Raw genomic sequence first — 23,038 nt, 5'->3', positions numbered from 1 at the left:
AAACAGGCAGTTACAGAAGTCATCGTCACGGGAGATGTCTGTAGAACTCCTCTCCCTGCTTACTGGTGCCCTTAGTGCAGTTTAGAAAAACTAATACCACATGCAACAAAACATTCACATGCCCAACTAGGAAGTGATGAGATCTAAGGTGCACACTTCCTACTCATTTCAAAACAGAAAGATATACCTACGCAATATAATTACCCTCCCACAAGGAACATGCACATGGATACACACAATGCATTTATACAGTAATGTGCAGAAAGAACGTAACTCAAAGCCTCAGCTTCCTGCCCACTTAGAAGAGAAAGTTCGTACAAGTGCTGACATTTAAGGCCTGGTTGTCTCTTCTTCTCTCCCCACCTCCCTACTGTCCCAATGCCTTTTGGTTAGAAAGTTTTCTGAGAGAAGGGACAGAACCAGCTAAGGAGAATGCGGAAGGAAACAGGCCCCTTGCAAGCAGGTGCTAGACAAAGCACACCACAGCAGAGGCTGAGCCACGGCAAAGGTGTTTCTGCTTTTGCCACAGTTCTGACACGCAATCAACATGCTCCTGTATTTCTGTCTAGGAAATTTTGAATTCAGATGTGGGCATGTGCAGAATGCACTGATCTCACTAGGGCAAAGTCAATTTGCACATGCCATAACAGCCATCTGCGCGGGACTTCTGGATGGCTGGCAGCCCAGCTGGATTAGCCCCTATTCCTGTGCAGCTGCCGTCTGGGATTTCTTAAGATCCAGACACATTCCTTTCTCTACTTTGACAACACATCCCACTAGAAGAGGAAGAACCTAGATGAACAGCAACGTCAGACATGCAATCATATTGTGTGCCAGCTTACATGCCTGCAGCCATAGCAGCCACACTTGAAAGCTACTGGCCTAATGGGTTACTGATGGGACAAACACACACATGCCTAGGCACAGCAGGAGAGAAGTTATCTACATACTATGCTTTATTTATAGCTTGCTAAACCCTTGGAATGAAAAGAAATATTTGATACCGTGCTTTCTTAATATTTTGCTAACTTCTTTGCTAACAGAGCATTCACTTCACATATGAGTGCCAGCATTAATGCAGCATGGTAAACGCTTTGCCATCCCCTTCTCCCGCCCACCAAAAGCATTCTGAGTGCTGCACCTCTCTCAAGCTCTACATGCGGGGCCTCCACCTCAACGGGGTCTGCCGGCAGCACCGTCACCTTCGTTCCCGTTTGCTGGATGAACTGTTGGAGATTGACCTGTCGCAGCTCCTTTGTCAGTTGCTCCAGTTCTTGTTCCCTGTCCTGCCAGGAAAGAGAAAACATCTGCTGAGCAGTAGCGAGCATAAAGCAGCATTTCAAGACTCTGTTTGCAACTGGGCAACTAACACTTCTCCTTTTGATGAGAAAGTCTCCAATTTTTAAATTCAAATGCAAGCAAAAGAATTGAAAGATATTTTACTCTCATAATCTAGAAAGCAAATCAACACTCACTATTACTTATTAGAGGTTAGTTACTACTGGTCTGTTTATGTTGCTTCTTGGACAACTAGCAGATGTTTCTCATATCACCTGAGAAAAATATTGGCACAACAAATGTGAGCAAATAATAGTAATATTGTGCACTCTGAAAAAAATACATCAACTGAGCATCAGTCTGGCACCAAATCTTAGCTCTGCCAGAAGTGTCCAGCATGACTTGGACAGCTCATTTAGTTCTTATTCCTAAAAGGAGAATAATTCCCTTCTCCTCTTGTTCTTTGCGTTTCCTATTTAGAGTGTACATTTTTATGGACAGAACTCTCTCACTCTGCAAGCATACTGTGTTTTGTACAATGAGGCCAAATCCTGGCTGGTTCACCACCCCTTTGCAAGCACAGAAGATGATAATTTCAGATCTTCCTTGAGGCTCTGTAATTCTGGCATGATATGCAAAACATACAGCTCCGACAGATTATGACAGCCTTAGACTACAATTATTTCCCCACGCCGCCCCGAGCCAGGGTGGGCTTTGCCTACCTGGCTGCACAGGGGATGGGCTAGCTACCCAGATGCCAGGCAGCACGTCTGTGGGCGTTTCTATGCAGTGCATACTGCTACGTCTTCATTTTGGCAAGAGATGGAGGTTGGGTCAACCGTATTTTACCCAATTATCTTGTGTAAGCAGAATTATACATGAACTCACACAAGGATTGGGAGAGAATAGTTTTGTGGATCTATTCTAGGAACAGTCCCCAACAGCACAGCCCTTATTCACTTTAAACTTGCAGAAAGACCACAGTTAGGGCTGAATTCAACAGTTAATAAGAAAATTAACACAACTAATCTGATGTCTAAATTAGGACCTTTTAAATGCCAATTGCTTTGTCACTTACGTGTTTGTTTGACCTGTTCAGTCAATGCAGCATATCACATAGTTCATCTCAGCTTCCGGTGCTAAACTTGTGTTTCCATTCATTGGCTACAAGATTTCGGAGAAACTGGACTGAGAAATGAAGACCAGGCCACCTCCAAATTTTAAGACAATTCTACAGAAAAATTCTTCAATTTATTTCAGACTCTACAACTGAGCAGGTGGGACACAGGAGATTCTCAACTATCCTTACTACAATGTTAATTCTACAGCTCCATGTTTTATGCGATTGCAACAAAGTTGCCACTGAAGGTAATTAAGTTTTAAAAACCTGAATCACTAAAATAGGCAGGTTAGCAGGACTAAGATCATAAATAACTTATTCTTGATATTTCTCAACTTTCACAGGAAATAGGGTAAAAATATTAAGTATCACCCCAAAACATACTGGTTTATACTCTTAAATTTTAGTATCTAATTGTGAAACTTCAGTGAGATTTTTTTACCTGAAGAAGGTTAGGATTTTGGTTTTTTGATTTGGTTGGGTTTTTTTTCTTATTTTTCATTTAAAAACTTTCTCTAGAAACAGGGAAAGCAGAGTGCTGCATCTGATCCTTAACTGAACATAGCCTCATATTGCTGGAAAGTAATGTCACTGAAGTGGCTAGAGAAAAGGAATGAAAGAAGAGGTAGGACAAATTACTAGAAATTTCTCACATGCTACCAAAAAATGCCACCTTCCTGTTCTTATGGCTTGAAATCTAGTAAACCAAAATTTTCTTTCCTTCTTGAAAGGTCTATAAAAAAACCCATGCTCAACTTTTCTAGTTTCAAATCAGCAGTTCTATGAATATTAATATTTAACTTTCAGCATGCAACAAAATACTTCTCTATTCCCCACCCTCCCCAAGACCGTATAATACAGAGCTGAGTTTATTTTCTCCTGGACTTCTAGATTAGGGCACCTCTAGGTTTAGAACAAGCTTGGGAATCTGAATTTAATGGAAACTTTCCCAAGAAAGTGAAACCCTAGCCTATAGGGGGGGGGGAAAGGCGAGAAAAATTTTGAACTCAATCATAGCCTCACTGGGGGTTACTGAGGATAGGTAAAACACATGAAGAGGACTTGATGCTTTCTGTTAGTGCAAATCCTTAAGCGTAGTGTGTCTGGAAACTTAGGACATCTAAGTATGGACAAAACTGCTTACAGTTTTTATCCATTTTGTTTTGGATGAAAAGATTACATTTTCTTCCCTCCTCGTGGAATAAAACCAGCTTATACTGACATGGTTCTAGCTGCTCAGGAATAAGGGTGCAAAATTGCTTTACATATTCACAGCAGCATCACCTTACTGCAACTGCAGCACTGTAGAACACAGGAACTGTGAACCCCAGGAATATAACAAGAATCACAACTCAAACTGATGCGTGATGCCTCAGTCCTGTCTTACATGGGGCACATTAAAATTCCAGGAGCCACAACGTTTCCTTCACCTCATCCAGCTAGCAGCTAGATTTCCATTTATATTTATTCTTTCTTGTCTATCAGGTTCCAGGTGATATCATTAACTTTAGCAAGGAAGCAAGAGACTGGATTCTCTTTTGATACATGTGCCACAAACGCCTGAGGTGTAGAGAAAATAAAATCCTGAACACCAGCAAGTCAGACAGGAAAAGGGTGATGCTACTCTCTAAAACTAAAGCCCTGTAAGCTAACAGTTATTTTAGCTCTACATCCATCTATCCAGATGCTGCTTTTGGACTGTTTAATTCATCTACTTTGGTGGCAAACCTAGCAAGAATCAGAAGTTGAGCCTCAAAAGAGGCTATAATGGTGCAAATTTCCCTGAAATTTAACAATATCAAACAGTGAGCTGCTAAGATGTAGGACCTAAATCCTCAAGATATCTACCCCCAAATCAACAGGGGTTTGAAGACTAATACTTTTAAAGGCATTAGGTCAAGAGCACTATAGCCCCTTTTTAGCACTCAGCAGTACAATTCTCTGCTAGCCCTAAACATGCTGTTGTTCACACAGGAGATATTATTTGTCTGAGGTGTAAAAGAGGCCAGACCCAGTAGCACAGCAGTACCTCACTGGAGCTAGTGAGCACTCGCTCTCAGCAGGGCGAGGTGGCTAGATGCATTGCCATGGGTGCAGCCCATGCTAGTTTGGCTGATATTAGCCCTGGTGTTTCTCTATCACGGACCACTGCACGGTGAAGATATGCTTTGAGTGATTTCTCAGAAGCCACCAGGCAGTCAGGGAATGGTAGCAAACCAAAGCTGTAACTGAAGGGAAAGCAACTGAGCCAGCGTGTAAATAAGTGAAAGGTGTTGTGGCGCTCAGCACTAACCCTGCAGGCCACGCTGGCCTTCTGAATGGCCAGGAACACAAACCAGCAGATGTTTTGGTGGATATCCCAAGACAAAGAAACAGCTAGTTTTTCTTTTCAGATGGTTTGAGTGAGCAAAAGGCACACAGGTGAAATGAACACTGCCTGCTCTTCAAAAAAAAAAAAAAATCTGAAATGCAATTTGAAAATGAAAGCAACACTTTCTTCCTTTTACCCCAATTCACTGTGGAAACTTTCTCATGTTTTCTGTCACGGGCTCCAAATCTGTGTGAGAGAAATTCATTACAGTCACGTCTTTGACTTTTCTTTCGCTACGGATAAAAAAAAGACATTCTTACCTGTAACCGTTTGGTAGCTTGGCCCAAAGACCTTTCTACAGCTTTAATGCCATTTTCCAATCTCAGACTCTGCTGGCCCTGAATATCAATTTCGCCCTTCACCTTCTCGATCTTTTCCTTGACCTCTTCTTCATTCACCTGGGACTCTTGAACTTCCCGCTGCAACTTCTCTGCTTCAAGGCCACTTTCCATGTTGTGGATCTGAGACACGTAGTCCTTCAGCTTGCTCTCGCACTCCAGGATCCTCTGCCTCATCTCCTGCAGCTGCTCCTTCAGCTGTTTTTCGTTCTCCTGTTCGATCTGCAGCTCGTTTTCCCAGAACTCTTCCTCTTCGATCTCCACTTCGTTCCTTTTGATCTTCTGCTCTAGCTTGAGAATTTCTTCTTCCAGGCTGGAGTTGTACTTCTGTTCCCAGTAGCGGATCTCGGCTTCGTTGGACTCCAGCTGCTTCTCGATGCACTGAAGCTTCTCTGTCTGGAGGTGGATCAGTTTCTTCAGCTCGTCGGCGGTCGTTTTACAGTTGTTGAGCACCTTCTGCTTGAACTCGGATTCTTTGCTTTTCCCGAAGATGTCCATTAGCCCTTTGGCCCCGCCAGTGAAGGTGAGGGACTTCCTTTTCGGCTCCCTCCTCTTCATGGCCTTGTCGCCGGGAGGCCTCAGCTTGGCCAGGGGCGGCAGGCTTTGCCGGTACAGAGTCCTCTCCGGGATGCGAGCCACGCTGTCCGAGGTCGGCCGCTCGCTCAGGGAGGGCCCGGTGCGGCGCAGGATCAGCTGCACGTCGCTGGCGTACTGGCCCCACTTGTTGAGGGAGACGATGGGGTTTTCGTGCGGGGCCAGGTGCCTCTCCGTGTCCCGCCATTTCTCGATCAGCGTGTACCGGCCCGTTCGCCCTGCAAGGCAAAGCACAGCCGTCAGCGGGGCGGGCCGCCAGGGGGCGCTGCCGGACAGCGCGACCGCCGGAGGGGGACGGCGCGGGCCGCGGGCGCCCCCCAGCGGCCGGCCGGCGCCGCCCGCCCGGCGCTCTGTGAGGGGAGCTGGCGGGGCGGCGGCGAGGCCGGCACAGCCCCCGCCGGGCGCGGAGCAGGGGCCCTGCGCGCCGGTCGCTTCGGCGGCGAGCGGGCTCGGGGAGGGCCTCGGCCCGGAGGGCTGGAGCCCCACGAGCGGCTGCGCGCACAAGCCAAGCGGCACGGCGCCGGGGCTTCTTCTCTCGGCCTCCGGGCCGCCGAAACGCAAGCCGGCGACCCAGCGACGGCGACGCCTTGAGAAGAAACGCGCCGAACGCGCGTCTCTGGAGGAAGAAGACGGAAAGAGTTCCGCGCCTGTCATACAGCCACGTGGAGAAATCCACATTCGCAGACTGCCCGTTTACCTTTAAACCCTGTCGCCAACCAGAGCGGCAACCGCTCACGGCGGAGCGAGCCTTCGCTCACCGTCTTGCCCCCAGCCCCAGTCAGCCGAGACACCGGGGGAAGCCCAGCGCCTCGCCACCCCCGCAGCACGACGCCCGCGCTGCCGGCGTGACAAACCTTCGCGGCGCAGAAGGCAGGGAGGGCCGAGGGTGGCAGGGCCTGCCCAAATTGGAAACCGGCAACAGGCTCCACACCTGTAACAGCGGTTCGCAAGTCCCCCCCCGCGATATGCAGCCTTCAGGAAGAAGCTCGAGTCCTTTACTGACTGTCGTGATGTTTTCTGACCTCTACACTGACAGCTAGCAGTACAATGAATGCAGTAGGGTTTGCTTTTAGGGCAGGAGGAAGCGCAACTTCTGTTTACGGCTTCATTTGCGCTGCTACCAAACATGGCTGAATTCAGCTTAGGAGTCTTTTTCCTCTGACACCCCTTACGGGATGCTCTGAATGCTACAAAAATACAGCATTTGAAGCTTTCCACTGTTTTTATTTTTTTTCTGAACTCTCTTACCACTCTGAGATACAGCGTTCTCCAAGTGCAGGAGAGAGTTTCCCTCACCATGAAAGTGACTTCACTTAAAAGGCATAACATTGTTTACAAAAAGATGTGAAAGATCAACTGCTTTTAAAGCATGTGATCCTGAAAATTTCTGAACAGCTCCACAATTGCCATTAACCTTAAAAACATCATTAGCTATTTTAATGCATTACAGATATCCATTTCCATGATAGATCATCATTCAAATGAGGATTTATTTCATATTTCAGCACACAAATGCCTAAAATACCTGTCATATATGCAAGCAACCATGGAGCGGAGGAGTTGGAATAAATGTAGTTATCAGTAGTAATCCATTTGATGCGTTTTCTTTCCTTACCAAGGTGCCCAACCACTGCACTTTTCCCAGAAGAACAAAACCATCCTGATCGCAGGCTGGAGATCTGCCTCCAACCACAACACTTGCAGACTTGCCACCTCAAATTTGCAGGAGACAAGCTCCACTGTGGTGATTAACCCACTATGTGGCCCCTAAAATCTGATACTGTCAGGCCAGCCTCATAAAGAGCTCCCCGGGATATAGCTACTGTATTGAAAATGGTTCTTCTGATCTCACTTTCTCACAATTAGCTCACAATGCAAAGAAGAACAACAACAAAAAATTCAGCTGCACGGGCACCACCTAGAGAACAGGCTGCTTTAGCTCATGGGTCATACTAGTGGTACTTAGCTGGCCAAGTTAAGAGGCCAAAATGTCCATGTTCACTTCCAAGAGTGAGAGCTGAAAGAATACATGAAGATTTGACTGATAGAAGTTGACAAAACACGGCAAGCAGCATGGGAACAGCAATCCACCACCCCAAATGCCTTATAATATATATAGTGTTTACTTTAGGTAAACACTGGGGAAAAAAAAGAAGAGGAAAAAAGAAAAAAATTATCTATCGGCATACCAACATGCTTGGCCAACACCCTTAGAAACAGATTTAGAGTTTATGTCCTTCAAAAACAAGTTTACTACGCCAAGATACAAAAGTCAGAGATTTTTTCCAGCCCATAATATTGCTCATTGATCCATGAAGATTTATAGTTTGTAGTAGGCATCGGTGTTGTTATAGGAAAAATAAACCTAGTACTGTTTGCCATAGCATACTAACAATAAAATCCCGCAGAAGAAAAATGAAGTAAAAACTTACCACAGAACCCAGGACAAAGGTTGCACTTTACCACCCTATTTTGTTAATCTTAAAAGCTTTCAGCTTGTAATCATGGTAATGCTACTAATGTTCTTGTTGTGTCAGAAACAAGCCAAGCTCAAAGAAATCTTGAAATTGTAAACAAGAGTATGTACCACTAGGGGAGCGATCAGCATGCAATTTCTATTCACTTTGCTATTAAATGCACTACTGAAAAGAAATGTAACAAGAGGAAAAAAGAAAAAAAAAAAAAGAAGGGGGGGAGGGGAATAAAGCTAACAATCTCGACCAAAAGTGAATTAAGGAATTAAGTGAAGCACTTGGCAAGAACTATTTCCATCTTAGCTTAGGGTTCCAAATCAACATGCAGTCCTAAATAATGAACTCGGCACTCAAGATCCACATAAAAGAAAGTGTTTTGTAGACATAATACTTAACATAGTTCAACAACCTCACCTGGATTTCAGTATTGCTCTAAAACAAAGCTGTCCTCATCTGAGATCATTACCTAGGTTTAGTGTGTTCACCCTATGTATGACGCAGATTAACAGTACCTCAACAACCACAACTGTGATGTTTGCTTGCATTAGAAAGGATTAATTCACAAATGAAAGGGTGAATGCGTTAATTCAAAACTAATGACAGAATATTTCAGAACACAGGCATCCTTGTAACAAACTGCTGGTTTTGATGTGCTACCACTGACAAGAAGAAAGCAGGTTTCTTGGGTTGTTGACAAAGAACAGTTCAACGCCTGCATGCTGCTTCTTGTCTTGTGTTGTCCATAAGCTTTCTGACACAGAGATTGTTTGTGCTTATACAGCACCTGGCAGAACTCAGTCCTACCCCATTCATGCAAACGTTCTAATTTTAAAAATTGGTTACTGTTGTATTCATGTAATACACCCCATACCAGCAATGTATAGCATTCATTAAACCATACTGTATTTCTCCCAGCTGCATACTGACCATGTTGAATCTCATGCAGATTTACGAAGCATTCCAGGTGAAGTTCGATGAGCAGTTAAGCAGTCAATTCAAGGAGCTGCCAAAGCACAGCTTTAGTTATCGCACTGATGTTCACAATGGGTATGCGCCTTATCAGTGAATCCCTTACAACTTCTGAAATCAAACTTTGCTTTAAGAACATGTATGACTAGAAGATATTAGACCAGTTTTGGTTTGTTTGGGGTTTTTTTAATACTTCTATCACAGCCTTATACTGATGAGAATGGTAGAGAACACAAACCAGGCAGCCCCAAACAAGCACCAGCAGTGCTGTGTTCTACAGTGCCCTCTTCAGAAAACAGCAACTCAAGGGCTGGAGAAAGCACAGAGCCTCTACACCCCATTCACTAGCCAGCTACTTCTCATTAATACTCTGTGCTGACTCACTGACCATGTAATGGTCCCCCACATGGACCATATAATATTACCATCTCAAAACAATCATCAAGAGTTTGTATCTGTTTTGCAAAACAGCAAATGACAAGAAGTAGGTATATATTTACATATATAAAGCAGACCGCCATCTGCACAAAGGGCCAGTGTCAAGGTTAACAGGTTAAGTTCACACCTACAGCTACCTAAGCACACACACTTATCACAGGTTCTATTACTACAGGAACATCTTCAAAACAATCTTTTATTTTAAAAGTGATAAGCAGATCAGAAAAGTAAATATATGGACTCCAGAACACTGATGTTCTGATAGCCTGCAACTAGCTGTCACAGGTGGTTTGAACCCAGCTCTAATGCCACCGATTATTGCTTGATCAATGAGACATTAAAGAGCTAACTACAGCCAGTATCCCGGACCAGCCACTGCTCTGCTGTACAGCCAAACAGCAAGCTCTGGACCTGAGTGCCCATGTCATGGGCCCAACCACTGTAGCCTTAGTTTGGGATTGATATAATTTGGTAATTTAAACACAGATTCCATTACAATGAACGGTGATTAAACTAATGAAATATAGGAACAAGGTAACTGAACATTTTTTTTAGACTCTCAAGAGGCAGACTTTTAAATTACACTCCATGAAGGTAGCAGGACCCATATAACTATTATTCACTTCAAGCTTCTCTATATGCTTTAATATTTGCAGCTGGCGCAGTAGCAGGGTTTCTCATGCAATATTTTTGGCAGGACTGTAACCTGAGAGGTCATCAATACTGTTTTTCAGGACAGAAATGATTCATCCCTTTTCTCCCTCCCAAAAGTGCATCATCCTCTACATGCAAAGCATTTCAGGGACCAGCACTACATGGGTTTTTTGTATGCAGGTAGCACAATACACCATGTAAAAACATATCTGTGCCTTATCCTTCCAGTCAGGCTACAAAACTTTGTTTCAAGCACCAAGATCCATCTTTTCATTAAGCGTCTCCCAAGCTTCACAGCCAGGACCTGCTGCAGTGAGTCAGTGCAAGCAGGTGAGTCATTGCCCTGGTCTCACATCACTTCTGGGAAAGGCGGCCAGATGAGCAGTCTTAAACATGGGGCTATCTCTCCTTCCCTAGGGAAGGGGCTAGGGCAGGCAAGAGCAGGCCTTTGTCACTAGAGGTCATGCAATCTTGCTCCCAGTTTCTCCTCTTTCCCCAAGACCACCAGGACACACTTGGTGCCAGGGGAATTGCCCGAGAGGCATACTCCTAGCTCCCATTTTTTCCCAGGGATCCCATCACCTCTGCTGCTGCACAGCAGCTGTGCCAAAGACCTGCACTGCAAGGTGGCACTGTGGACAGAGTCTTTAAAAATAAATCTACACGTAAGACAGAAGTTTTAAGGCAGCGAAACTAATGGGGAAGTTGTACAAGTCTCACTCTTGAGCTGAATCTGAATTAGCACCCCAAACTCACAACAGTGCATAGCAAGAAAATACATACTATGGCCTGTCTGCGCACAGGTTTCCATGGAGGTAAAGCCAGGTATGCTGACACACGCTCAAGCCAAAGCCAGACTGCCCAGAGCTCTGGGGACACTGACAAATGCACCCCTTACTCTCCCCCCCAGATACAGCTTTCTGACCCACTTCGTCTCCCAGAGATGGTCCTCCAGCCGTAGGCTAAAGGATGCTGTCTTCCTTAACACAGCAATAAAAAGAAAAAAAATAATTGTGCATGTGTAAAATCTTGTAAGAACTCTTAACATGTAGAACATGTGGGAGAAAATGCTCTGCCTTACCAAAGGGGCAACAGCATTAACTCCTGAATCTTTAACAGCATTGACAGAAAAGTAATTGCTGGCAATTTTAATAAACCCAGTATGATTTGAACTCAATATCTTTGAAATATGAAGCTGACATTTCATTCATTATGTGATACTTAAGTTAACATCAGTAGCAATTTAAAAAAAAATACCATTCTAGCTACCTGAGAACTCATTAAATGCCTGAGAGACATCAAGAGTAAAAAAGCCTTTAAAAATAGAGGTTCGAGTTTGCATTACTCAGATTTCTTAATTCATGCCATGTTTTGCACACACATGTATGCATACCAGTCCTAGGAAAACAAGCCCACAGAGATATACAGGCTCAAGTCTAATGGCAGTGAAGGTCTGCTTGGTTCACTAGGTATAACTGTGCTCACAATGCCTTTACTAGGACTGAAGTTTTAGTTTATTACTGTTATCCTTTCGCTCAAAAAAATATTATACAAGAGTTTATCACAATCTGACAAAACAAAGCACTTAAAAGTCATTTCACATTTTCAACTGCCTTTCATCTCAGCACCCCAAGGTACCACACTTATTTTAGACCCATTTCCTAAATAGGTAAAACAATGCAGAGGAGCAGTTTGGCTGAGGTCAAACAGCAAGACCTGGCAAAGCAGCTCAAGCAGCCCAGGTCTCTGCCGCACACCGCCACCGCGTCATTAAAGGTGGCAACAAATCATCCCACCCAAGCACCATGCCTCTCGGCAAGGTTACTATCACTAGATTTCTGAACGATAAACTTTATACAATCACACCATGGGATCACCACAGCATGCAGCTTTCTTGTGCTTACTATCCTTCTTAATGTTGCTATTTGAAGCAGCAGAGAATGAAATTTTGGGGTCAAAAATAACACAAGTGTTAAGTGATTCTTAGCAGTAAACTACATGATTAATTCAGTGTTTAAAAACATTAGTTCATACACAACAAGAATCGTTCCCTTTTTCTAATCCTCTTCAGACCTGGCGCTGTGATTCAACTCAACCTCAGACTCTTTTCTCTCTCTCAAAGTGTCTGACAGCCAGCTCTGGCACTTGCTTTAGCAGAAATTATTTGGAGGAAGGGATGAACATAGGAACAGACATCAATGAAGTGGTGTGATTCTTCCAGATACAATTCTGGCTGAGCCTCACAATGCTGTAAAGCATGTTTGAAACAGCATGAACAAATCTGTGCTTTATTTTCATAAATACACCCCATTTCTCTTTGAGGAAAAATACTCAATTGCAATAAAAAAATTGACAGCTGCATTTGTTTAATTTTAAAGAGAGACAGCTGTACTTCTTGTTCAGTGAAGTGTTGCTTATACTCTTCTGACACTCTAGTCTCCAGAGAGAAAAGAAATGACAAGTGCAGTAAAAATCCTCACAGGGGCTAGAAATGGGAGAACACCACTTTTGAATAAACAGGGCAAGTGTATTTGTGACTGTGCTATACATCAACATATTCCTTTGGAAGATTTTTTATTTTTTAGATTTGAATGGAGAACACTCAGTAAAAGCCAATTTAAAAAAAAAAATCTTCTGTAGTTAAACTACACTTGCCTAAACTATCAGCTAACATGATTAGCTCACTTTTTTAGGATACCATCTGTTTTTCCCCTCAGTGTCACAATGACTTTTTGAGAAGAGCCACTACGCTCACACACACACAACTATTTGCAAAAGAGACCCCTGACTGGATTTACCACCCATCTCATACATACAGTTGAAAAGTATCAGTAACTTTTTTTTTTTTAATTTGTTTTTCAGTTGCCCAAATTGAGAAGAGGAATCAAAATGAGCAAGCAACACTTATATGAAGCCATTCTGGCATGATTTTCACAGAATGCACAGAAAAGCTAGTGGAAGCAGAAAAACACGCAGAATTTGCTGTTAAATGTACATTTTTAAAATAGACAATAATGGATGTGATAAAATCCAGCTCATCTCTCCTGGCAAAAATATTTTCAGAGCAAGACTCGTGGTTCTCCATTTAAACTGTGAGCTGTGGTATATTTTTTACATTTTGGTCAGGGCTTAGTTTCTCATGATGAAACGATCACTTCTCTTATTTGTATTATAAGGCCAAATCTTCCTCTCTGTAATCTGCAAGCAGCTTGAGGTTTTTTTGTTGTTTTTTTTTAAAAAAGGCAGCCTTGGATAAAAGTCATAAAAGGTAATATCAAGTGTTCTTCAAGATCCCAGTGGGAGGTGATTTCACTCCCTGGAAACTTGTAACTGGATAGTTTTATGTGTGTCTTGAACAGAATTCCAGCAAACCTCCCTCCAGCTAAGGCATTTCTAACTCCTCCTAAGTTAGAGACATAATCAATTACAGTATCCAAAATTATATCCAATTGATATTATTCTCTCACACATTCATTAAATTACATACATGTATTTTTAAAATAACATTTACTGGGATCACCAAAGGAGACACTCTCCCTTCTTTTTTTGTTTTAAACAATAAGGTTTGAGATTTAATTCAAACCCTTTAACTTCAAGCCAAATGGAAATTACAAAACCCCTAATTTGTACAGAAACTTGTAGTAGAATCATTTCCTATTCTGCAATGATCAAGAGATGGGCAACAGGGCAAGGGAATCATAATGCATAAGCAGGTAACACAAATGTTATCCATCAGGACTACAGCCCCAAAGGAAGAGAGACAAGCAGGCCTTTTCACTGAAAGAGTAATAGCGACAGATAACAATTTGTAAGGAATAGGTCAAGGAACATTAGCAGGCAAGTTAAGTGACAGCACTCCACTGCCAAAGGATTAGGCTACACTTTGGTTATGGGAAATAGTCTCCTACAGAGGGGGACAGCCTGCCATGACTTGCTATTTTTGTTTGGCTGAAACAGCCCTAGCAATTTACAACGCAAGTCATTGTCTTTGCATAAATAAATAAATAGATAAATAAGGAAGAATGCTTTTATGTCCTGAAGAAAGTTATTACTGAATTTCCACAACATGAGGAAGGGTTGGAAAGGAAATAGATGGAAACCTTTTTGTTGCTCTTATCACAGTGGGAGATCAGTAGACAAGGCCCTGCGTTTGATCAAGTGACAGGAAAAGAAATTTCTTGAAATACAAGAAATTCCAATTAAACATAAGGACATCCCCCCCCTCCCTTAGAGTAAGAGTGACTGAACACCAGAACAGGTTGCCCAGAAAAGTGGTGGAGTCTCCATCCTTGGCCATATTCAAAATCCAATTGCACATGGTCTTGAGCAGCCTGCTCTACCTGACTCTGCTTTGAGCAACAGATATGGACTAGATGATCTGCAGGGGTACCTTTCAACCACAACCCATTCTGAGATAATTTTGATTTTTTTATTTTTGAAACGCATTGTAAAGCTTTACTTTTCAGATCTCTATAGTAGAGACAGCTTTGGTTTGTCCATGTGAAGCTTCTTGAACTATAGATGTCTTAAAAGGGTACAAGTATCTTTGGCTTGTGCTTTCCTCAGTGGATATGGCTATACAATAAGTTAATTTGCAGATATTCCAGATGCTGCACCTCAACACTAAAAATATACCTATTACAGTTTATATTCCAGGCTCAGTGAAGAAGGCTGTGTCGAGGGGGGTGTGAATGTTGTATTTTTTAAGTCAAGGACCTAGCAATTAACTGTAGGACACAATAAAACAAAAGGGGCATCTCAAAAACTCTGCAGACAGACCAACAGACAGACAAAATATAATACTGAGTCCTGCTAAGCTATGCGACTGCTGAAGGAGCCAGACTGCAAAATGGAAAATAAGTTTGGAGCCAACCAAGGAGGAAGCCAACTAAGACTGGCTACTTTCCACCACCAAATGTCAGGTGAGAGCTAGAAGGATACATTTTAATAGATTCCTATTCAAATTCAAGGGACAAATATTCCTAGTAAGCTGGTACCTGTAGCCAAATCAAAGGAGCAAACATATGGTTGCTTTTCTGATGAATGGCCTGACAGGAGGGTTGGAAAAGCCCTATCTGCCAAAGACACGCAAGTGTAATTGACATGGTGTTTAATACTGTCCTAGCAGCCCCAGAGAGAAATTGGAGCACAATTACTCTAGGTGTTTTCTAAAGAGGATATTTCCCTCAGGAAGGAGTTTCCAAAGGATTATCTTAATTTGGCTCTGGTTGCAACTAAAATTTATCTCTGCATGGAACCAGAGTCACACGCCCAGAGGAACTGATGACGTGTTACAGAAAAGGAATTCTGCTCAGCTGACAAAAACTGTGTGTGTTTCCAAGGCTGATGGAGTCTTTTCAGTGTTCAGGCTAATAACTGAAGATACAGAAAAAACAAAGAGAAATTACACAGGAGAACATTAAATTATTGTCTAGAACTGGGAGTCTGAAATGTTTTGTGGGAGGAGGCAAAGGAAACAGGATGAGAGATATTGAAAGCAAAGTAAAGACAGAAGTCTATCACAAGCAGTTTATTTTTTCTAAATATGTAACACTTTAATCATTACTAGGAAATAATTGTGCTAACATAATTGTGTCTTAAAACGCCTACAGGCAGAAAATGAGATATGGAAGCAAGCAATTCATAAACCAATTAGCATTAAATGAAAAGCTGCAACTAATATAAACAGTAAAAGCACACTTAACCATCAAATAAAAGATTTTAGAGACATACTGACTTTCTACAATTTTAAAATGAAACTTTAAAAGGTATTTGATGCATATAGATAAGAATATACACATGCTAGCATCGTGTTCAATCCCCTTAAGATATAAAATAAAAAAGTGCCAGTCTTCGACTCCATCAGATGAAAGTATATGGAAATTATGTTCAGAAGTACACATTTAAATAAACAAACATCAGAAATTCAGAGAAATTGACTTCATGCTTACAGGTAGAGTATCTAGTTGACATTCATGGCCCTAAGTTGTTTTTTATTAGAAAATTATTATTTTGCAATCGAGTCAGATTGCTAATATAATCTTTCAAAATGGTTGGAATACTGAAAAATGCAAACGCTAGCCCTTAAATTATGAATTTAATTTTAGGTAAGACATAAGTTTTAATGCCTAAATTTAAATAGTATGTAAAGCCAATTATAAAATTTTAGCAAAGAATAAGATTCAGCATAGGAAGCACTGAAGGGATGAAGTTGAGGCTTATTCATAAGGATGCTCTCAATCACTGAGAAAGATCTGACAAGACTGAAGGAATGTTCTTTCTTGTAGAGGAGTCTGAAGGATTTTTTATTTTTTTATTTTTTTCTCACTGAACTGTTCAGCAAATAGCTAACACTGAACAGACTTCAAGTTACCCTTTCATTAGTACTGAGTTATGTGGCTTGCAGGAGTAAGAGGAGAACTTGAAGGATCTATTTCATTGATCTATACTATTCCCAATATAGCTAGGGATATTTATAACGTGTGTAATTTCAGTGAACGTCATTAGCTTGTGAAAGCCAAGCAGTTACTTTGCACTGTTTTGTATTTCTTTAATACTCAAAACATTGACGGTTTAGTACCTTCTTTAGTCCCGGCTGTATTTACAATGACAAATAGCAGCATATTATTATTTAGAGAATAAATTTGTAGTGAATGAAAATTTATAGATTTCAAAGTGTTTCTTTTCTTTCTTTTTAATCTCTCTAGCAGGTTCAAAAACAAAGGCTGCAAGTTTACACTGCACTGTGCATTATATGTTCATGCTCTACTGATAACTCAGCGCAACCTCACCTCCCCTCAATTCAGCGTCATAAAAAAAGCTTCACCCCAGTTCCCAGACACCCAGCTGACAGAGGTACTTACCAATAGCCTGAGCAAGGGCTATTACAACTTCCTGGCATGTTGTGACTTCGGTGACCCCACACACAATTCTCTGGACTCCATCCACCCATACTTTGAGCTCCATGGTTCACCAGATCATCCAAGAGCCATGAATGCAAGTCAGTCAAGTCATACTTGCAGCTATACCAGAGATAATGCAGCAGACTTCTCTCAGCAGCTAGAAGAGAGAAAAATCCTGGTGTTTATAGTGAGGCATTACCAATCTAAAAAGTTGAACAAATTCACCTTAACATCTACTAAGCTGAAGAGGCAACACAGCCTCCTTTCTTTAAAAATAATAACAGGAATCAAACACCCCATGCTTTAGCAATGTCTACCCATTCTGTTGACATACCAGAAGTTTCATTACAGTTTATTTCCTAAAATATTAAAAGTTATTACAAAAATAGCACCAAAAGAAATAGCATTAAATAAACAACTCCGGACTAAACTCATAACAGTTTCCACTAACAGGCGCCCCCTCTTCCTTTATATATTGCCTGGATGTCTCAAGGGACTGGTTATAGATGCTTTCAGTGTTTGTTCAGTAATTCCTAGCAGGTGGTAGCATAGCAAAACAAGGGGGAAACATTTTTAATTACAGCCATCCGTGAGAGTCCAACCTTGCTCTCCATAAAGAAGCAGCTGAAGGCTCCTAGTCCCAACATACCTGTGCATTTAGTACTTATGCTGGAAAACCCAGAAAGGAAAGCAAGCAGACGTTTGCTTGTCTCTTTCTCTAAAAGAGAGATGCATCAGGGGAAGTGGTGTAGTGGTGGTTTAACCCCTGCCAAAACAGCGCTGGTTCTGTAAGGAAACACTTCAGCTAATGTGCTGTCTGAGGTTTTTCCATAGGCACTCCAATGACACTAAACCAAAAGTCAAGCCCTACCATCTAGTCTATTCAGTTCTCACTTTCAAACATGGTTCTACTGCCTTTGCTGAAATAACGCCACTCCTACCAGCTAATATGGTATACTAGCTTCCAATTTCATTTTAAAAAAGAAAATACCCCAAGTTTGTAAATGAAAAAAAAAAAACAACGACAAACAAACCAACCAACCAGTTGGGGGTTGCTTTTTTCTGAAACAAAGAAATCCCATGAATCCAAAAGTCTCTTTCTGGCATTTGAGTGCAGAAAAACTCTGAAGCGCAGAAATAAAGTTAGAGACCTAGGGAGCTAGATTAGGACTTAGCAATCAGCCTCTGCTGTCTTGTTACCAACAGTCAAGCTGCTCAATGTTTATCTATTAACTTCTAGATTAATTACTGATCTGAACTCTAGGGGTTTTGCTATGAGTTCAGCTTTTCCAGGGGCTGCTTTTCTTCTGCATAAACAGATCAACTGGCATCATGGCTCACAAAAGTTAATTTCTAACTGGAACTACTGAGATGCTGAATTTCAAAAATTTCAAAGTAAAAACTCCCAAAAGAATTTTTGTTTTAAAAATATAAAACCTCCCCCTAAAACCGAAACAAAAACCCAACCACCAATAATGACGATTTTTCTTTAAAAACAAAACCTAATGAGATAGCTGGGTTATTTAAGCAGATAGAGGAAAAATAAACCATGATAATAGGATAAAAGAAGCTCATGTATCCAGGTAATCCAATATGGATAAAGTGATAAAACTAAAGACAATATTTTTTAAGAATTAAGTACCAGGAAAATGGATAACACAGGAACAGAGTAAAAGAAATCTGAAAGTTATTTAGAGGAGATTAGTAAAGACAAGCAGGGTAGGGTTACACAAGAAACATGGAATCTGATGATGCTGATGGATTTAACAGAACTGCATGTGGAGGCAGAAATGGTGCAGGAAAAACTAAGCAAATACTTGGTACAGTTCATGTTTACAGTCTAATCAGAGCTGCCTTCTCCTGGTGAACACCTCTTTCTGCATCAAAAAAGATGTACTAGGGCAGCCCTCAAGCTAGAGTGGAAGATGATTTCCCTTCTACAACCAAATACTTCATTCAGCAGCTGATAAAAATCGACACGTGATCCAGAAGACACACTGATCTCCACCTGACAAGCTGTGGCAGTCAGCAGCAACACACCTCAAAGTCTGCTAGAGCCACAGGGGTCACACCACAGTCAGAGGACAAGCTTTAGTGGAGAACCACTAGGCAAGTCTTTTGTAAAGTCAGCCCAGCACATACACACCAAAATTCCTGTCCAAAAGTACCCGCTTAGAAAACAAAAGAAACATGAGTAAGTCCAAATGTATAAGTAAAACCAGATTTCAAATATGCTTGTATAATTAATCAACAAAGAAGTGATAACTTTTAAGAATACCCATGTATACAGAAAGAGAGTCTTTTGAGACATGAGTAAGCACCTGAAAACCCAAAGAGGTCAAGGAGTTTTATAATAAACATCTTCCCAGGTGAAGTTACATACTTCAAAGAAAACTACTATCTGCACAAGTATTAACAGTGTACAAATACAGGAACACTTTAGTCAGGTAACGCCGTTTTAACGTACCAATAAACTAAGCAGAAGAAAGTCTTTTACTAGCCTGTAATATAACAGTGACTGAGAAAACACCTAACAGGCCCCACCAGTGACCTCCGTTGTTTATTCCTGGACCAGCTGTCCTCACAAATAAACAGACCTCACATTCCAAGCCCAGCCATAAGGAACTTTATTAATTAACTTAATATCTTGCTGAGAGTTGAACGGTTCAGATTTACTGGCACAAAACAAGCCATCTCTCCATGTGACAACACACACGTCAGCAAAGAATCCGACAGCTCTAATTGTTTTTCTGTCTGTCAACATTCAAAGTATTATCTCAATTTAGCAAGCCAGCAAGTGCATTCTTCCCCCCCAGTCAGCACACAATGTACAGTCTTACGTTCCGTGCAGATCAGTTTTGGTCATCTGTTTTCCTATTGTCCATCTTAGGAAAAAAAAAACAATGCCAAAACACTAAATAAAAATACTAGAGAGTCATTATTTAATAAAGAAATATTTGCTGACACTTCCAATTTTGAAAACAACATTCACCAAAGCAGCAGGTGATCTGAACAAAGTGTCTTCGAAACAGCCCAAGCTCAAGGGAAATATTTCCATTCATTTCTTACAGGGCAAATAGTTTTAATAGACTGAATAGTGATAGTGAACCAATAAAAGCAGCCTGTGGTATGTGCTTCCGTCAGACCAATATGCAGGGCTGAATTAAAGGACTGCGTGCCTGCCCCACAAGTGCTAATGGGATTCTTTGAGGCACCTGTCACTAAAAACAGAACACACACAGACATCAGAAGTGTAAGATCTATGTGGTGAAATCACTGTGTCTCCTTATATTTCTAAGCAAAGCTAATCGGTAATAAGAAAAAAAAATAAATCTAGGATTGGTTTGGTTTCTAGGATTGTGCAGTAGAAGTTTACAGAGAGGTCTGAAAACCAGAAAACCTTTTGGCTGTATCTCTATTTCTGCTTCCCAATTATAACTCTATAAAACCTTTTTATTAGGATTTGGTTTTCCTTCATGTGTATTCAGTTCTTTATTTGCTGACAGTTAACTTATGTCTCATTAATAGTTTCTTTGCCTTTCCACTGAGGGCCATTCTGACAGTCCCAAATACATTTTTCAACCTGAAGTTTGTGTCCAGAGTGTACATTGTGTTTTTGCAATAGAGAAGGCAAAATAACCCTTACCTGCAATACCATACAAATTTCTCTCCGAAGCCAATGGAAAGGGTTGGGGGGAAAGAAGCTCACCTGAGGTTTCACAGTCCCGTAAATTCAAAACTAGTTCACCTTATGCATACCTTCTTATTTTAGCAACGACTGGGAACAGGAATGCAAAGCTAATTTAAGGAGAGGCACACAAGCCAAAGCATGCCTCTGATCACAGCTTCCCCCCTAGTTGTTCAGTGATCAGCTCCATAGTGACAGGTATTTCTGATTGGAACCAAGCATCGGAAATCCGGTATTCCCCAGCTACTTCCTCTCCCCAACTCTCTCCCATGTGCTTTTTGTTCTCCCCTACCTTGCCTGAAGCCTCCTCAATTACATTGTTTGCCACACATTGACCAAATTTTCCCTAAATTCTGCTTTTATCCTAATTGGCTGATGATATTTTGCTCTTTCAGGTATTTGTTCAGTTAAGTGTAAAGAAAAATCCAGCATATATACACACACATCTATGCTACTATTTGGCTACCTCTTCACAGCTCATTTACAAACTACAAAAAGGCTGCAACTTCACAGAAGACCAGCAGAACTGACGAAGTGTGAAGGGCTTTTCTTGTATTTAAGAAAAAGAGATATTCCAAGCAGATGCTTGCAAAACCTATCTATCCTTGACATAAGTGTTAAGTCATGAGAAACCCTTAGAGCTAAAATTAAGATGTTGATTTCACCTCATTTCTAATCTTTAGAAGGTTCACAGCATCTGAAAGCAGCATGCACCTCAAATCGGGGCTAAAATCCTGCTGCAGCTGAAGCCAACTGGAGAATTTTGACCAACCACTTCAGTAACTTTCTGTTTCCCCCAACAAATAATCAGCATGTTGGTTAGTATACTTAAAAGTGAGCACACTTTTATTCATAGTTAGCTATAACCAAACATCCTCTAGAGTTTGGCACTTTCCCTTTATTTCTCATTCATTCTCTGTGCGCTATGGCCAAGTTGTGCTCCACGCCTTTCCCTGTTATGACACCAGATAGGGCTCCGAACAAAAAGGCAGCTTGCTCCACCCAGGTTGGAAGCTGTTAACAAGAATAGTTAGTTAGTGCAAGCCAGGCTTGACTGAAAAAAAAAAAACCCAAACCAAACCAAACCCAAGTACAAATAAGCCAGTTCAGCTACCCAGAAAGAGCTTATAAACCACCCCAAAGAGTGTGACAGTACCCCCTGTGAACAGGGAGGCATTTGGCACATCCTCCCTACCATAAGAATCCTCGTGTAGAGCAAAGCAACATTTTCCAGATGAAGATGACTGCAAATACAGAATTGGCTCCTGGAACCAAGCTAACTAGCATTTACCTCCTCCCTTAGACTGATGAAGGAGAAATATCCTACAAGATATACTGCTTCCTATCAATAAATGGGCAAAACCTTTCATGGTAGGTTCAAGTCAAGCTATCAAGTTAAACTCTTCTGCACACAAGATTTTACTAGAAAGGAACAGGTTACGGTTTTGAAATCAGTATACAACTTTCTGTGAAAAGAAAGTGTTTACACAGAGGTAGCATCCAAATTTTTTAGTAGGACTAAGCAATTTCCTCTTGTGGAGTGTTACTCTTTTGCTATTCCAGAAGAGCACTCAGAGATAATAAGCACTGCTTAAAACAAACAAACCACAGGTCCCACAACCATGAAGATGACAGTGTTGAGAACGAGCTTGAGAGAGAGTTTGAGCACCAAGGAATTCTCCTCACATGAGACTGGCCCAAAGACGGTCTAACACATGTCTGTGGGAAACAGGCCAAAATCCAGATGCCACAAGTGATATCCAAGACACATGCAAACTATACACACACACATACTACCTGTGAGAGGACAGAACAGCACCAATATGCAAGTTTGTATAAACTCCGCACTACACGAGGTTGTTTCTAGCAGCAATGGCTGCTAGAGATCTTGCCTCCAGATAACCTAGAATTCCCCAGAAGTCCCAGTTTCCCAGACAAATGACTAGCTGACTTGCATCCAAGAACCCTCAGCTATCTAGTCCAGGAGCTGTTGCTTGCTTTGCAGTTTCTTCTTATGCAATGCAGCTAACAATATGGTGGGGAAAAAAATGAGGAAAAGAAACATTGTTTTGAAGCAGAGGATGCTACAATAGATATTTTCCCTAATTACAGAACATCCCCCACCTTTCCTTGAGCTACAATCTTTACAGCACAGAAAAATCAAATTGGAAGTCTCTCTTCTCTTTGTATTGGTAGAACTGGCCAGAAAGAA

The 23,038-nt window shown here is 41.6% G+C and overlaps 1 protein-coding gene across 2 annotated transcripts in view; it reads right to left on the bottom strand.

The window, feature by feature from the left end:
• The window catches only part of RASSF8 (Ras association domain family member 8), a 90,264-nt gene that overhangs the window by 4,298 nt on the left and 62,928 nt on the right, over nt 1-23,038 (bottom strand). For both annotated transcript variants that reach the window (XM_069806676.1, XM_069806677.1), the window contains exons 3-5: nt 17,100-17,295; nt 5,030-5,919; nt 1,142-1,286 (exon numbers count right to left, since the gene is read on the bottom strand). In XM_069806676.1, coding sequence (XP_069662777.1) covers nt 1,142-1,286; nt 5,030-5,919; nt 17,100-17,202 — 1,138 coding nt within the window. In that variant the 5' untranslated portion in view covers nt 17,203-17,295. The remainder of the gene's footprint in view (nt 1-1,141; nt 1,287-5,029; nt 5,920-17,099; nt 17,296-23,038) is intronic.

Source organism: Haliaeetus albicilla, chromosome 19, assembly GCF_947461875.1.
Source record: "Haliaeetus albicilla chromosome 19, bHalAlb1.1, whole genome shotgun sequence".
In the NCBI taxonomy this organism is placed as follows: domain Eukaryota; kingdom Metazoa; phylum Chordata; class Aves; order Accipitriformes; family Accipitridae; genus Haliaeetus; species Haliaeetus albicilla.
This window is presented reverse-complemented; position numbering and strand designations above follow the sequence as displayed.